The sequence below is a fragment of the Penicillium daleae genome (assembly GCF_028827525.1).
Source record: "Penicillium daleae strain IBT 16125 chromosome Unknown utg000008l_segment0_segment0, whole genome shotgun sequence".
Taxonomy (NCBI): Eukaryota; Fungi; Ascomycota; class Eurotiomycetes; order Eurotiales; family Aspergillaceae; genus Penicillium; species Penicillium daleae.
This window is the reverse complement of record NW_026623156.1, coordinates 2,574,231-2,590,936: the sequence shown is the minus strand read 5'-3', so window position 1 is coordinate 2,590,936 and position 16,706 is coordinate 2,574,231. Positions and strand designations below refer to the sequence as shown.

The window sequence follows — 16,706 nt, the reverse complement described above, 5'->3', positions numbered from 1 at the left end:
GCGAAGAAAAGGGGAAATGTCAACGCAGTAACGGGGCGAGGCAAAAATGTGCGAACGAAACGAGAACGGGCTTGTGTGCGTGGGAGGAGCTGCTTGGATGGCCTTTTCCTCTTGCATACGCCCTTGTACTGATATCTAATGTCTCTGTGTTTTATATTTAGCATGGTTCGGCTTTAGTCCATCTCAACTGAGATTTTTGGATTGGTCATTCCTCTGGTTTTGATTGTAATTGCGTAGCGTATCTGTTAGGGGACATCATGACATGAGAGAGGTGTATCCTTCTTTCATGCAAACAGCATCCTTCAAGTACTTCAATAAATCAATCAGTAAGCCCAAATAGCAGACTAGGCCAAAGCGCAAAAAGTTCAAACGCCTACTCCTGTACCTCGTACACAAGATAGTTGTATCTAGCTTGACTCTACCAATTTCTTAACAAGAGCCGTAGCCTCGTCCAGCACTTCCTCAAACCTGGAAACCTTGCTTGTAGGACCAACAATAGAAAAGCGCGCCCTAAGAAGAAAAGAAATGTTAGCTCATGCATCTCCACATCTCCAGGCATAGAAATCAAACTCACTCATTCTCCCCAATCGAATAACAAATCCAAACACCCTCCGGATCGATCAGCGAAAACGCCGAATCCAACGATCCACCATCCGTCAGTCCAGACATGATAAACTGCGGATACGTCCTCAACCAAACCGGATCCGTAAACAGCGATGCCAACTCCTCCCCACTCGGCCACATACCCTCCAACACAGTCATAAGCCTGAAATAGTTATTCCCCTTGCCCGAGTTCTGCAGACCGGCGGTGTACTCGTTCGCAGCGCGGATGAGCATATCACGCCGTTCCCTGGCGGGGACGTCCTCCTTCGTTGCGGAGGAACAGAATTGCGCTACAGAGGGAAGCACGCCTTGGAAGATCTCTGTGCGACCCTTGTGGAAATGCGCCATCGACATGGGCTCCCAGGAGGCTGGGTTGTAGCCGAAGTAGAGGTTGCTGGCTAGTTGGATTGTGACGTCGAAGACGGATTTGATGGGGCACCCGTGTTGGGCGAGGAAGTCTTTGCCGAAGTGGGAGAGTGTGAGGTAGCTGTATTCGCGGCTGGAGGTGGATTTGAGGTGTTCTTCTCGTACGGTGAGGATGTGCTCGTCGATGTCTGGGGTTGTGGCGAGAGTGTATTCTTCGGGGGATGGGTGGTGGCCGTTGGATGTGCCGTTTGTATGGCCGTTGGTGTGTCCGTTGACTGCTTGTTGGTTGGGGATGTGTGAGTGGATGGCTTCGTGGATCCATTCGTTCATGCGGTGGACGGTTAGACCGTCGATCATGGAGTGTTCGACTTGGTATCCTGATGAGCCGTTCTCGAAGACGATGAATTGGAGTCCCTTGTCGTTCCATCTGTTGAAGCCGTCGCCGAGGTAAGCCTTGCGGATTCGATCAGAGTTGGTCGTTGGTGCGCCGTCATCGAGGCACATGACAAAGGCTGCTTGCTCGATGACTCGGATGCATTCTGCATTTGCGTCGTTCATGGAGATAAGCTTCTCGCGGATCTAGAAGGTTGTTAGCATGCAGGTTCTCTCGTTGAATGCTCGTTAACTTACTGTGGCCCATGAATCTCGGTTATCGTTGGTCAGAATACTTGTCCAGAAACCATCATCTTGAACGCTCTCCAAGATTGCCTCAAAGTGTGTCTTTATGGTAGAGTATGAGACAGCTCCAGCACCGTCCTTAAGTGCTACCTTGAAGACATGACCCCGGCGGAGCACGACGCAATAGTCATTTCCAGGGTACTTTTGCATGCGATCAACTTCCAAATGGGGCTCTCGAGTGGTGTTGAAAAGCCATTGCCAAGAATCCATGCAAGATGGAATATGGAAATACCAATGAGGGTCCAAGCTACCGGCGTCGACGGCCTCCTTGAATCGGAACGCGGTTGTCGCGATCAAAGCAGCCCGTTCTGCTTGTGGATGGGGAGTTGCACTGTCGTGATGCGTGGCAAAGAAGCTTGATAGGGGTACCATGGGGAATCGCTTCTTGAGGAATGAGGCATCTGTTAGGAAGTCGACCATCCAGTTGTCCACTTTTGGATCGCTTGCCATGTTGACAAGTTGACCATACAATTGACGCCCTGTGCTGTTCGGCTGGCCGAATCTCTCGATTGCCTGGCAGAGATTTGTGTACTCTTCCTCAGTAGCGAAGTGGCGAGTACTGCTTGATATCATGCCCAAAGCTTCGTCCAGATCCATAAGCGGCTGCTTGGGGAGATCCTTTGCATATCGACAGCATTCAAAGTCGTGATTTGGACCGGAAACTTGTTCGGTCGCGGCCTGCTCAACAGGTGCTTCTTCGAGTTCGTCTGAGCTGGTAGGAGATCCACGCAGCTCATCGCTCACCAACTTTGAACGCGATGTAATTGTCTTTGCCAGAGCAACCACGCTAAGCGCATCCGCAATCTCTGATGTCTGCAATGTGACGTGGAAAGTTCGAACCATCCAGTTTTTCAATTCGATTGAGACCAGCGAGTCAAGTCCAAAAGCGGCAAGCGACTGATCCAGATTGACATCTTCAATTGCTCGGTCCATGAAAAGAGCGAATTTCTCTGCAATCGCCTGTGTAATAATCTCCTCAACTTCAGCAATGCTGGCCGCATGCCGAATGGCCTTTTCCGTGTCTACTTTGTCGGACGCTCCATTACTAGAACTGTTCTGATCCGACAGATAAGGCACTTGACTGAACATTGGGTTGCTAAGTCCGAAGGTGTCCTGAACCGTCTCCATAGACTGTCGATCAAAGCCCATGATAGATTGGACACAGTTATCGAGCGCCGCCTGAGGGCCCATGGCATACTCGAGGACTTTGAAGAGTTCCTCAAATTTGACCAGAATGGCACCTTGACGCATCAGTTCCTGTTGGCGGATAGGCAAAGATGTGATAGCATCGGAGCCATCAATAGCGCCTAGGTTAAGGGAGATGTATCGTGTATGCGACTTTCCAGCATGTGCATGAGCGAAAGCGTCCTGGAATGCATTTCCTGCGGAATAGTTGGCTTGACCAGTCTTGCCGACGATACATGTGATGGAAGAAAGGGTGATGAAGAAGTCCAAGGAAGGACCTTGGAAGACTGAATGCAAATTCAAGGTGCCTTGGGTCTTTGGCTTGATCGCAGTCAGATAGTCTTCCGGTGTCATGAGCTCAAGAGGATGATCCTAGGAGACAGATTAGTGCGCGAACTCGACAACAGTGAAAACGTGTTTACTTACCCGTAGAACCATGCCGGCATGAACCACACCTTTGACTGGAGGCAGACTCTCTTGGCAGATAATTGCAGCCTCCGTCATAGAAGACTCGTCGATAATATCGCACTTGACAATGTGCAGTACGCCGCCAAGCTGAGAAATCTCAGCTTCAAACGCCTGTCGATCGTCATCGGAAAGATCTCGGCGAGACAGTGTCACTACGTGCTTCGCACCATGGCTCGCCAGAAGCCGGCAAATTCTTTTACCTAAATCACCCAGACCACCAGCTACAACATAGGCTCCTGAAGGGTCCAGTTGCAACGGTTCGGGCTTGGCAATCACCGCTTTCACGAGGGCATCAGACTCAGCTTCAACAACAACCTTTCCGGTGTGCTTCCGAGAAGCAATCAAACGGAAGGCCTCCTCAATGTTGGAGATGGGAATCGATGTAACAGGAGCCACAGGTTTGAGAATTCCTGACTCGAACATGGCCATGACAGTTTGGAACTCATCATTCATCCGTTCAATCTGGGTCTCGAACAGGACGACCAGATCGACAGCTGCAAAGGTAATACTTCGATCGAATGGTGCCATGCTGAGATGGTTTCGTTTGTAGATATCCGTTTTGCCGATTTCGACGAATGTTCCCAAACGAGCGACACACTCCCAAGAGTCATTGAGCCATTCTCCTGACAGGGAGTTCAGGACGACATCCACTCCCTTGTCATCGGTAAGACGCAAGATACCATGCTTGAATGTCCTTGATCTCGTCGAGAAGATATGATCCTCCGGGATATTGTACCGCTCAATCAAAAGCTGACGCTTGGCTGCACTGCCGACAGTTGCAAAAATTTCAGCTCCAATATGCTGCGCGAACTGAATTGCCGCTTGGCCAACACCACCAGATGCTGCGTGGATCAAGATGGTCTGACCCTTTCGCAGACGAGCAACCTCAACAATGCAGTGATAGGCTGTCATATAAATGATCGGGATTGATGCACCAACAGGGAATGTGATCGATTCAGGAAGTCGACAAGACATCAACCCCTTGACTCTGGCTCTGCTGGTGAAAGGCTGTGCGCCAACGCCAGCGACCCGGTCTCCCACTCTGAACCGGCCTCTCATGGCCGAGCCCACGGCTGTCACAACACCAGAGACCTCTCCGATCATGTTGACTCCTGGAAGCATTTGACCGAGAGCAATGAAGACATCTTTGAAGTTGACACCATATGCCTTTGCTTCAATCTCTATCTCCTCCGCGCGCAGCGGAGACGCCAGGGAATTGTCTTCCACGAACCGGAGACTGCTCAGAAGACCTGGTGTTTCCACGTGAAGCTTCAGACTGCGGTCAGACTGGTGGTAAGGCAGAGTGTCTAGTCGATCATCTCCCACGGCTCGGTCGATCCATTCATTGAACTTGGTGTCGGGCTGCACTCGGGGAATCATGACGGTATTGTCTTGAATTGCAAACTCATGTTCGTTGGACACCTCCGTTGCAGAGTTAGGCCAGAAGCAGCTCTCGGCAATGTCCAAAATCTGTTTGGCCATCTCGGATCCAGGACTTGCAAGATCCTGCTGTATGTCGATGGTAATAAATTTGACCCCCTCGTTTTCACGTCGTGCCACACGTGCCATACCATTGATGAGACCTTTTGCAGCGTTGCCATTCTGGATGACTTTTTCTTGTCCACTGATCCAAAGAAGAGACTTGCTCGTAATGAAAAGAGTCTTCAGTGTTTCGAATTCCTCAGCAGTCGGGGTTGACAAAAGAGCATTTTCCATGTCGTCCAGAACGATGTAGATGGTGTCTTGTCCGATGGTTTGAGGGTCCAAAACGCCAATTGCGCAATCGAGGCCCCTTTGGCTGAGAGCCGATGAAAGATTCTCTGCGAACTTTGTGAATTCTGAAGACCATTTACCAAATGAAAGAATCTGAGCGCATGCCTTCGGCATGGTTTTATTCATCTCATTTTGGCTCAAGGCAGTTGAGACAATCATGGCAGATCTTGACTTCGGACCCTCGTTTTCGTTCATCACAATATCGGTGCCACTGAAAGAGCTTTCCACCAACACTTCATGCCATTGTGATTCAGAAAGTAAGGGAGAACTCTGGCATTCACTTTCAACAGCCCACCATCTGTTGATTTGTTAGTGATCTGCTGCGAACATGGAAAGCCTCGTACGTACCCTGGTAACACCCCGAAAATAGTCTGGATAGAAAGGGTCGGTGGCCGTGTCAATTCAACCATCACCATTTTACCACCCGGCCTGATCAACTGACGAACTTGATTCAACGCACTGTTGACGTTTTTCACGGAATAGAGAGTGTTGGCTGCGATGATCACGTCGTAAGATTCACTCTCGAAGCCCTGGACTTTGATATCCTTATCAAGGTCCAAAACCTTGAAGTCCATAGAGTGGGTCCAATCTTGGAATAAAGGCTTTGCGCGGTCTAGAGCCTCCGAAGAGCTATCAGCGAGGTCGAAGTGATCAACCATAAGACCTTCTGGTCGATCAATCGCGCGCAACAGAGCAGCGATCCCATCTTTCATATCAGCACCAATCGCAAGAATTCTCATGTGTGGCCTCTTATGCACAATTGAGTTCAAATATTTGACCATAAATTGCTGACTATGCGAGAACAGGTCATCAACGAAGAACCTCGACATAAGGTTGTCTTGCTGCATCAGCTCACTAGCGTCAATTTCTCCGGTGAAAAGAGAGACTAAGTTGAGGCCGATACGTGATAGCATCAGGCCTTCAAGGCCGGAGATCAACGATCTTTGGAGAATTAGTTCCTCCTCGGAAGAGCTCAATCCTTTCAGCATTGACTTGCAAACCTCGGACTCGCTGGAAGCCTTCATCCACTCGAGAAGCTTTGCAAGGTGAGGAGTAGCCACCCGGGACTCCTGTGCTGATACCTGTGACAAAGCTTCGCGGGCATAAATTGCTGCTGCACGTTCATTCAAGGCAACAATTTGCTCGAAAGTCAACTTTTCAGCTACCTTGATATCTTCGGAGGTGGTAGGATGAAACTCCATCGAAATAGGACTCATTGTTGTATCAATTGTATCCTGAAGTTGCTTCGGGCTGATAAATGCCACGTCTGGCTGCCACTGCATCCGATAACTCATCTTGCGATGGAATGGGGTCTCCTCATTCTTGGACTGAGCTTCTCCAACGGCTTTCAACTGCCAATCTGTCACATGCAGAACGAGAGAGCGTTCACCATCTTCTTTCTGCTGGAATGCGTAGGTGTTTCCTGACGCTGAGCGCGTACCCTCGGGATTCATCTCGAGAGCAACGAGCAGCTCATCGGCAGGAGTAGATGTTATGTCCGCAGCAATGACGATATCTCCAAAGAAAGTCGCCATGAGCGGCGCGTTGCTGCATTCTTTCTTGAACAAGACCACTGCAAGATGATTCAAAGAATCCAAGAGTGACGGGTGTATCACATGTGGCTGCAAGAACTGGCGAGGCATGCATGCTGGAACATCAGGGACCTCCACCTTGGCCCAACCTTGATGGCGTCCTAGTTGCATCTCGGTCATGCAAGTGAAAGTCGAGCCGAAATCATTCCCAGATTCCCGAAGATCGTTGTAGAACTTCTGAGGATTGATAGTGGCATCGAAATGACAGGCTTGTTGAATGTTCTCAAATTTGCGCTTGAAGGATGCAGTTGAGAATTCTTCCTCTCTTGTTCCTTCAACTTCATCGACCTTGGAGCTCATGTCAACGGTAATGAGTCCGGAGCAGTGCTCATTCCATGACCCAGAACCCTCGGGAGAGTATGAGAAGACTCTGAACATTTCCCATCGACTTCCATCATTGGTCTTCATGCGACTCAAGGTAAGCTGGACTTCCACATCCGGGATGAAGCTATCCGGTCGTTGATCGGGGACAATGATCGGTTTGGAAAGAACTATATTCATGAGGTGGAACTTGGATATTTCTCCTGGTGTCTTTCGAATCTGGACAATCTGCTTCATTGCTTCGATGGCCATGCAGATGTAGCCAGTACCTGGGAAAATCATGAAGCCATCGACAACGTGATGTCTCAACCAAGGAAGCGCATCCACGTTGAGATGGTACCGCCATCTTGGCTCGTGTATAGTGCTCCCCACATCCCACAGTCCCAAAAGATCGTGGTATGGGAATTGTCGCAGGCGGTGATCCCGACTAAGTCGTGACTCGTACCAATACGATAGCGAGTGATCCCAAGGGTAGGGACTCAGATCCCCGATGGTAGTCCACCGTTTATTCTTGTACAAGGCAAGGGCTTGCTCAAACTGAATACCACAACCGACTTCGAATAGCTTCCCGGTCAGCTCCAGCACAGATTGCAAAGCATGCTTATTCCGGACAAGGGCAGAGGCGTAAGAGAACTTGAAGTTCCGGATACTGAGTTTGGCCATGATCTGCCTGATGGGTCCCGATAATGCACCATGTGGGCCAATTTCCGCAAAGAAGTTGGCGACGTTGCTGGACTGCTTCGAGCGTGCCATGTCCTCAGCCAGAAGTTTCAGAGCATCGCTGAATCGAACCTTCGACACCAAGTTGTCTGTCCAATATTGAGGCCCGAAATTAGATATCTTCTTCTCCCCTGTCACAGAGGAATAGAAAGTCACAGTATTTCGTGGTGTACCGGTATGGACATGTTGCAAGGACTCGAGGTACTGGTCTGCGATCTTCTTCATGTGATGAGAATGATAGGCCGTGTCCACCTTGAGTTTCCTGTTGAAGATGGACTGATCGTTTAGAATGTTGCTCAGCTCGTCAATACCAGCTTCATCTCCAGAGATAGTAGTGCTATCAGGGCTGTTGGCACAAGCAACTGTGACAAGACCATTCTTTACCCGCTGAATGTATGGCAAGATCTCCATCTCGCCAACTCCCACGGCTAGCATGGATCCTTTGCTCGAGTTTGCCTTTTTAGCAGCGGTCGAGCATAGTCCTCGTCGGTACGCACTGAATCGATTGTCGTTAGGTCAAATTCATCTTTGAATAAAAGAGGATTGGGAGCTCACATTTCAATCGCAGCCTCTTGTGTGAGCGCACCAGCCGCATAGGCTGCTCCAATTTCTCCCGAGCTATGACCACAGACATACTGGGGGGTGGCACCGAATGTGGCAAGCAAATCAACCAGAGCGATCTGAATTGCTGTCGTCAAAGGCTGAGACAACTCGCTATCACTCACTTGGGAGGATTGTTCATCCTTAGAAAGCTCTTCCAGCAGACTCCACTGGGAACCGAAACTTTGTATTAATTTGTCTGACTGGAGAATTGAGTCTTTGAAGGCAGAGTTGAGGTTTAGTAGCTCTCTTCCCATGGCATGCCATTGCGCACCCTGCCCAGTGAAGACAAATGCCACCGAGACTGAGTGGGGCAGCTTTGAGATACGAAGGCTCTTTGGCTCCAGCGCAGAAACGAGTTCATCTGGAGTCGAAGCAACAACACTCAGCCTAAGTGGTAAGAGAGATCGTCGAACATTCAACGTATATGCAAGATCGGAGAGGTAGTCTTCTCCCGAGGCCTTGTTAGAGATCCAGCTCTGGACATTCTTGGCGGCTTCAAGAAGAGACTTTTCAGAAGTAGCACTGAGGACAAACAATTGAGGGTTTGCCTGTGCGACTTCCTCAAGGCTGGCATGAGTTCCATCGCCGTTTGTTTGTTGGGCTCCATCAGCAGTATCATTGACGGCCTTGGCTTCGAGGTCATCATGGATTCCATTTGTTTTTACTGCGCTGGTCGAGTCACCATCCGCATCAGATCCATTGAGATCCACGGCTGGAGCCGGCTCGAGAATGACGTGTGCATTAGTCCCGCCGTAGCCAAAGCTGTTCAAAGACACTCGGCTAGGACCAGGTTGCTCTGGCTGGGGCAAAGGGGTAAGCTGCACAGGGATCTAGAGGTTCTAAATTAGGCTTCAAGTTCATCTGTTGCGAGAATAGTGTTCCCACCTTAATTTTACGCTCATCGAGCTTTAGACTCGGCTTGGGCGTTTCAAGATCTAGGTTTGGAGGGATGAATCCTTTCTTGATGATCATGATACCTTTGATCAAACCAGCAATACCACTGGAAGCTTCCAAATGTCCAATATTGGACTTCACTGATCCAACATAGATATCTGACTTTCGCCCGGCCTCTTCACAGAAGACCTGGTTAATAGAGGAAATTTCGGCATTGTCACCTATTTTGACCGGATTAGCTCATTGACTTGGGCAGAGAAATGGGGATTTCTGTGTACCTGCTTGTGTTCCCTAGAAATCATAGTTAGCTTCAGAAATGCATCTAAGCTCAATTGGCAAAAGATTTCACTAACCGTTCCGTGAGCTTCCACATATACTGTATTCCGAGGATCCACACCAGCAGAAGAATAAACCCATTTCATCAGAGCTGCCTGGGCATCTGGATTGGGAAGTGAAATTCCTGCCGTTTTACCGTCCTGATTCAATCCGGAATTCCGAATGACTGCATGAATAGGATCGCCAGCTGCTATGGCGTCGTCCAAGCGCTTGAGAACTATAGTGCCGACACCTTCGCCTCGCGCATAACCAGAACCTCGGCTGTCGAAGACAAAGCATCGACCATGTGGATTCACCATACTATCAAGAATCAGTATGCCGAAAAGGAAGTTTTGAAAGGCAAATTAGACTTACCCGACTGTGCTCATTGCGATAGCCTGATCCGGATGAAGGAGGAGCTGTGTGCCTCCAACGATGGCCATGTTTGACTCCCCGGTCCGAAGATTCTGGCAAGCTTGGTGAAGGGCAACCATACTTCCAGACTACATGAACTTCGAAGTCAGTATTCTGGTGAGTTATATCCCAACGCAAAAATAATTTATGCTTACGCAGCCTGTGTCCACTGTGACAGATGCACCCTTGAGATCAAAAAGGTACGAAATTCGGTTCGAAACGACAGCTTCACCTGTTCCGGTGATGTGAAGCTTGGTAATTTGAGGGAGATCCTTGAATCCCATGCGATCATAGTCGCGGGCATACAAACCAACGTAAACGCATGTGTTGGAGCCCTTGATACTGTCCAAAGAAATTCCGGCATTTTCTAGTGCTTCGTATGTTGTCTCCAAAAGGATTCGCTGTTGCGGATCCATTGCATGGGCTTCATATGAGGCAATGTTGAAGAACTTGGCATCAAATGCGCCAATGTCTTGCTCTAGAAAGTAGCCACTCTTTGAATTGAGTGACTCTTTGGCTTCATTGTGCGGGTGATAGAATGATTTCCAGTTCCAGCGTTCTGCGGGAACTTCACCCCATCCACTTCGGCCTTCTGCGAGCATCTCCCAGAGCTTCTCAGGGCTGCTAGCACCTCCTGGGAGCCGACACCCCATGCCGATGACGGCAATTGGAGAGTACTCGGACATGATAGGCTAATATGAAGATAAAGGTAGAATTTTTGAGTCAGATCGATTGTTTTCGACAGATCATTGAAGAATGTCGTGATGAAGTCACACATTTGCCTGCTACTTGCAGCATCCTATATAACGACCAGGTCTGCCATAAAGCTCTTAAAGTCATTATGGGGGCCAAATTGAACACTATCTGCAAAATTTTAACCCACCCCAATCTCACGCTATGAATCCACCAGGTAATCCAACGAGGCATCCAAGCTGACTCTGAGCCCCATCATCTAACCATTACTGACCGAGAGCCTTATCTTTCCGTGATGAATAGTGCTCTAGGTATGCGCCTCATTCCTTCAAAATCTCTCAATCAAGATGATGGTCGGTACTTGTGCCGTGTTTCTGGGTTCGGTAAAAGAGATAATTGAACTGGAGACCCATCAGCGTTGCATCGGCATCGACCCAGCGGAGGGCATTCCGTAGAAATTTGAGGAAAACGTGTTTTACTTTGAACTTTCGCCTCAAAGTTGCTATTTTGGATTTCTGCTTACCTGCAAGAGAATGAAATGTGTACATAAGAACTAGGACAATAAAGGACTAGGAAATCCGTCAGAGCTGAGCTTTGCATGGTGGCGTCGTACTAGGAATCGCATGGGAAGCAAACTCAGGTACGCTAATCGGCACATAGCCACGTTGGCTATGGTCAAGAATGGTTGAAGGGTTATCTCTGAAGGATTCATGAAGCAAGAAGGATTGGTAGATTGAGGTACCATTGGTATTTATCCATTACGCGTCTCCAAATCCCGTTTAGGCTTGATATCTGAATATCGGCTCAATTGCATACTAAATATAGTAGATGCTATCCTCTGCTCCTCAATACCAGCTTCCATTTTAGGCAAATCTGAAATCAATGACTTCTAAACACCCAAGACTCAATCTCAAATCAAGTTGTACCTTCACCTAGTTCAATTTTTTCCGTTGTAGGAAACAGACTCAGTCGGAACATCCCGCATCATCGACTCACTATCCGATTTTCTCGAGCCCCAGCGGAATGACGCGTCCTTCCAAGCGCCTCCGAAGGCCAGTCCTGGGTGAAAGATTGTCAAGATGATACAGGCTATCAGGACCATCGCTCCATCAAGAACCATGAACAAAACTTGATCTTGAGCTAGCTTGCCTCTGAACCCTCCTGAAAGCTCGGCTACTCGGTACACAGCTCGAATGAACAGGAAGATCGTAGCTGCTGCGAGGGCATACAAAAAGCGTTTGAAACGAGGGTTTTCGCGAAGAACAGCGTATTTGGGGTTAAGCTCGCCTCGATATTTGCGTACTCGTAAGGCGTATTCGAAGCAAAGAGCTAAGAATGCCACAAGGCTGACGACCTGGACCACAAGGCCAGCGACCATAATGTGCGTTCCACGATCGATCTAGAAAAGCACTGTGATGTTAGTAAGACTGACTCTGCTGCTCGAAAAATTCAGGGACCTGCTGACCTTCCATTGCAAAACAACAACGGCTGCCATACCCCCTCCCACCGCTATAACCACCAAAGCGATGAGATCGAAACCACTGAAAAGCAGTGTGTACGTTCGAGGACGGATTCGACTGATGCCTTCTCCATAAACAACCACAATCCGAGCTAGCGTCAAATAAACAGCCGCAGCGGTAAATGTGGGCGCGATAGTCGTGCATATAAGGTATATGAGAAAGTAGTTTTTACTAAACGGATTGTTGTGTAAAAGAAGCCGCCCGATATATCCGGTTATTTCCCCCAGCAGTCCCATCACGAAGCAGAACGTGAATAGTTTGACTTTGTGGGTGATCCCCAGATATAGAGCCGGGACTGTGAGCAAGCCAAAGGCTGCAAGCATAAATGCATTTCCACCGATTGACGGCTGATAGTGTACGTAGCCCCATTCGATGGGACATGTGTTGAGAGCGCACACAAGTGGGACCGCCATTGCCTAGACCTTTGTGTAGAAAGGGAACGCCGTAAATTGAGACTTGAGACTTTAAAGAATTGAGCGCTGTAGATTTGTTCACGAAGAGTAGTATTAAACAATGCAGTCCAATTCCAGGGACGAAAGTCTTTCTTTAGAGTGTGATGAGGATGGACCGCTACCTTGTCCAACAAAGAACCGGAATGCCCATGCAATAGCCCTCTCCTCCAGCCTTTCAAGGCTACCGGCTAAATTGACCCTTGCTTGACAATAATGTGGGTAGAAAGCTTTGATCCCACGCTTCCATATCCTCCAAAGGTTATGGAACTTGCCGTACGGTAAATGGCCCCATTGGTGGCGCCAGGGGTGCCGAATTTATCACGGGCTGGCCGCGGCATTCCCGATCTTGGTTATCTCCACACCACACTTCTTAGCTGAACCCTCTTTTATGACCCATGAGACTAATGCAGGTAAGCATGAGCCAAGGCTGGAGGTTGACATGAATCCCCGCTGATTTCCCGGGGTGACTGCGGAGGTTCAAACTACGAATCAGGACTTCCTTTGAGATCTCAGGAATATATTTCCATTTACTAATTTCCAGCTTCAGGATACCTTGTCGAGTCATGTTCCGTGACAGATTGGTTAATCGGGTACAGCCACTGATATTCCCTCTAAACACCCTTCCACCGGACCCTTGAAATTCTCTCTTCTCTGTGAAAGAACGAACAGCATCTCTACATGGAAGGGTCTACAGAACAGAAACGGTGGAGGGATCCGTTCGCTGGGGAGCCACCTACCGACCCAACCCGCACTCTACAGGTGATCGCGGCTGGATTGCCTCGTACTGGGACAATCTCGCTCACACTCGCTTTATCATGGGCTCTTCACGGCGATGTCTGCCATGGGGGTTCAGCCTGCCTTAGAGGGAAAGAGCGTAGGCAATCTTCCTATCAAGCATTTCGAAATCAATATTGACATCTTTCTCAGATATCATCAAAGGATGGACGAAAGTTCTGGACCCAGGGAAAAGTGTTTCACAAGAAGAGGTCGATAACACATTGAAGGAGTTGCTAGCCGGATATGTTGCCACTACCGATGCTCCAGCGATATTCTTTGTCGAAGAACTAGTTCGGCTCTATCCAGATGCAAAGGTCGTTTGTACAATCCGCGAGCCCAATAGGTGGTGGGACAGCTACCAAGAGCTCATCAACACGCTTGACAATCCATTTTTTATCTTGCTACAGCTGGTTCAGCCCACGTTGAGATACTCGTTAGCGTGGAAACTGGCAATTCTGAAGCGAAGAAGAAAAATCTACCCCCCAGAATTCGAGCCTTTGGGTCCTCGTAAGTAGATATGTCCAATTTTGGAATGCCCATTTCTAACAGGTCTATCCAACCAGATTTCATGGAGATTCACTCGGAGTATCTAAAGCGAGTTGTGCCCGAGGATCGCCTATTTTTCTTCAATATGAAAGATGGTTGGGAGCCGCTGTGTCAATTCCTGGACGTCCCAGTGCCTGATCGGCCTTTTCCTCAAGTGCATGATAGAGCCTCGATGAAATCTAGCTGGGCACCTTATTGGTGGAGAGGCGCTGCGATATGGATGGGAATTCTGGCAGCGGGTTACGGGCTGAGCAAAGCTGTATCCTATGCTAGAGCGCACTGATATTCACAAAAATTTGATCGATATATTTCCAAGCGCTCTGAGGAGCGAACCCATTCTACTGGTGAATCAATAAAACTCATTTCGAAAGGATTCGCATAAATGGAATTGTATTCGTTTCTACAATACGTTAGGACGAATGGGAAAAGCTCTTCTGGTGCATGCTTGTAATTCCGTGCTAATCGGGAAACCATTGTCGGTTTCCAAGTCAATAAATTCCGCTATGCAAGATTCAAGCTTTGGAAAACGCCAAATCTCTGTAGATCCGGACCGTGTACTCCGTACTCGCAATGAACCCCTTTTCTTTTAGGGGCCGGGCCGCTTGTGTAAGCGCTTACTTACTTCCCCTTTCCCCATTCGTCACGTTTTCGTACAGAGTAGGCTCCTTCATTGCCGGGCGATCATCCAACACCATGGCGGGCCGCTTATCCGAAGGATTACCCTCGTTCTCGTTAGTCCCAGCCCCTTTCTTCGGAGAAACAACCCTGTCATCCTCGATCTGGCGTCTCTCCATCCCTAGGCTAACCACAGCTGCAAAAGCCGTGGCCCCAATCGGTAGAAGAAAAGCTCGGGTGATTGCCGTGTTCAATGCATCCTTTACCAATTTGATTGTGGAAGGATTCATCATATGATCTGACCATGATCCTTCGATGACACCGGCATGAATGATAGTCTCCGGATCAATTCCAGCAACGTTCCGGAGATGGCTTGTCAATGTGTTCAAGAAGATACTCTGCGCCACGCTAATCCCAACAGACCCGCCAAGTTGGCGAAAGAACACCTCGAGAGCACAGACAGTGGGCATGTCAATTGCGGGGGTAACCACTTGGACTCCAATGAAGGTGACTTGAATTGCAGTACCAAATCCTGCGCCGGCTAGGATCTGGCTGCCCAAGAATCTTCCGGCATCGCTGTTGGTTTTCAGGGTCGCATACAAGGCACTCCCTGCAACGTAGACTAAGGAGCCGACCCACATGAAGGGTACATAGTGTCCAGATGCTGTGATCGAAAATCCGGCGACAAGAACGGCGACTGTACTGGCTACTGTGAATGGCAACATGTATACCCCAGACATGGTCGCGTCGGTACCTTTCACACCCTGGAACCAGATTGGCAAGAGATAGCTGTGCGTTACAATGGCAACTCCGTATAAGCCAGAGAATATGCAACAAATAGCTACCGTTCTTTGTTCCAAAAGACGAAGCGGAATGGTCGCTCTGCCCAAATTGTGAGTTTCGGAACGAAGACCGAAGCGCTCGACCAGACCTAACTTACTTTTCTTTCCGGTGAGCCTGGAGCCCAATGAAGATGACACATAGCACCGCGAACCCGATTAAGCAGCCCCAAACGCGAGGCGCAGACCAGGGGTCTGTCGAGCCACCCCATTGCAGCCCGAGAAATAGACATACTAAACTTGCGGTGAGAACTGCTGCACTTGCCAAATCGAGACGTCCAATTTTCTCTTTCAAGGGCAAATTCGAAAGCTTGCCTGGCTTCCGGTGCAGAATGAATATCACAATCACCGCCGCAATAAACCCAAAGGCTGCAACCAGAGTAAGTCTTTAGCCTCATCTTTGTTTGCTTGACTTGGTTGCTACTTACGCAGATTGATCCAGAAGCAAAAACGCCAGGTCAGTCGCGAATCTGTAAGTAATCCGCCGACCGTTGGTCCCGCAAGTGTTGCAATGGAGTATAACCCGGTCATAATAGCCATTCCTCGAGGTCTATTCCGCAATGGAACAACTTGTCCAAAGATTGCCAAGTTCCCCGTCAACATTCCCGCCGCCGCTGCTCCCGCAATGGCACGTCCCAGAATGAGGACGGGAGAACTGGGTGCCACGGCGCAGATGACTGAGCCCACTTCAAAAGCGAGTAAAGATATAAGAAACATAATCTTTGCTTCGAAGTAGATGTATACACGCCCAAAGGTAGGTTGAAGGGACATTTGAGCGAGAAGATACGCGCTGGCGTACCAGCCAATATCGTCGATGGAATTGAACTCGCTGGTTATCCGGGGGATTGCCGTAGCTATCAGTGAATAGAGATTAGTTACATTGAATATAAAGCATATGTGGACACACGAACAGAGAATGCTGCCATCAATGGCCAGCATGATGCCGGCGAACGTGAAGGCAGCCGAGAGAATGTATAACCGGGAGCCATTGAGGTAGTTTGATGATTCTCCAGTATCTTCAGCAGGTTGAGTCTCTGTCTGTTCCTCATTCGGTTCATTTTCGGCTGTACGTGAAGAGATACCGGGTTCGATATCTTTTTCCAGATCGGCGGTTGTTGATTCCTGCGTGGGAGAAGCAATCGTATCATCTCTAACAATCTGTCAGGCTTTTCGCACCAATTCAAAGGGGAAAACTTCTTCGACAAACCCTTTCAGTATCGTATTTTCTTTTTGAGTGCTATCCATCTCATCGTGGTTGTTTGACGACATGTACTTTGGATTTCTGTAGGAATTTACCTTTGACCAAGCCAGCCTGACTTGACTTCCCGTTTG

The 16,706-nt window shown here is 48.8% G+C and overlaps 4 protein-coding genes across 4 annotated transcripts; 1 reads left to right on the top strand and 3 right to left on the bottom strand.

The window, feature by feature from the left end:
* Nucleotides 1–407: 407 nt before the first annotated feature.
* On the bottom strand, nt 408–10,618 carry N7458_009467 (Highly reducing polyketide synthase sdnO; the record flags this gene model as incomplete). The annotated part of the gene is made up of 10 exons (XM_056912849.1): nt 408–510; nt 575–1,548; nt 1,600–3,204; nt 3,259–5,371; nt 5,422–8,202; nt 8,262–9,139; nt 9,195–9,392; nt 9,482–9,839; nt 9,894–10,021; nt 10,088–10,618. The coding sequence occupies 10 exons, from the start codon at nt 10,616–10,618 to the stop codon at nt 408–410; spliced, it is 9,669 nt and encodes a 3,222-aa protein (XP_056761698.1).
* Nucleotides 10,619–11,562: 944 nt separating this feature from the next.
* N7458_009466 (RTA1 domain-containing protein) lies at nt 11,563–12,558 on the bottom strand (the record flags this gene model as incomplete). Its single annotated transcript, XM_056912848.1, has 2 exons — nt 11,563–12,024; nt 12,091–12,558. The coding sequence occupies 2 exons, from the start codon at nt 12,556–12,558 to the stop codon at nt 11,563–11,565; spliced, it is 930 nt and encodes a 309-aa protein (XP_056761697.1).
* A 717-nt stretch (nt 12,559–13,275) lies between these two features.
* N7458_009465 (sulfotransferase family protein) lies at nt 13,276–14,203 on the top strand (the record flags this gene model as incomplete). Its single annotated transcript, XM_056912847.1, has 3 exons — nt 13,276–13,471; nt 13,525–13,881; nt 13,938–14,203. 3 exons carry the CDS (start codon nt 13,276–13,278, stop codon nt 14,201–14,203), a joined length of 819 nt encoding a protein of 272 aa, XP_056761696.1.
* A 331-nt stretch (nt 14,204–14,534) lies between these two features.
* Nucleotides 14,535–16,643, bottom strand: N7458_009464 (MDR family MFS transporter; the record flags this gene model as incomplete). The annotated part of the gene is made up of 5 exons (XM_056912846.1): nt 14,535–15,417; nt 15,476–15,743; nt 15,803–16,228; nt 16,286–16,524; nt 16,582–16,643. The coding sequence occupies 5 exons, from the start codon at nt 16,641–16,643 to the stop codon at nt 14,535–14,537; spliced, it is 1,878 nt and encodes a 625-aa protein (XP_056761695.1).
* Between the last annotated feature and the right edge of the window lie 63 nt (nt 16,644–16,706).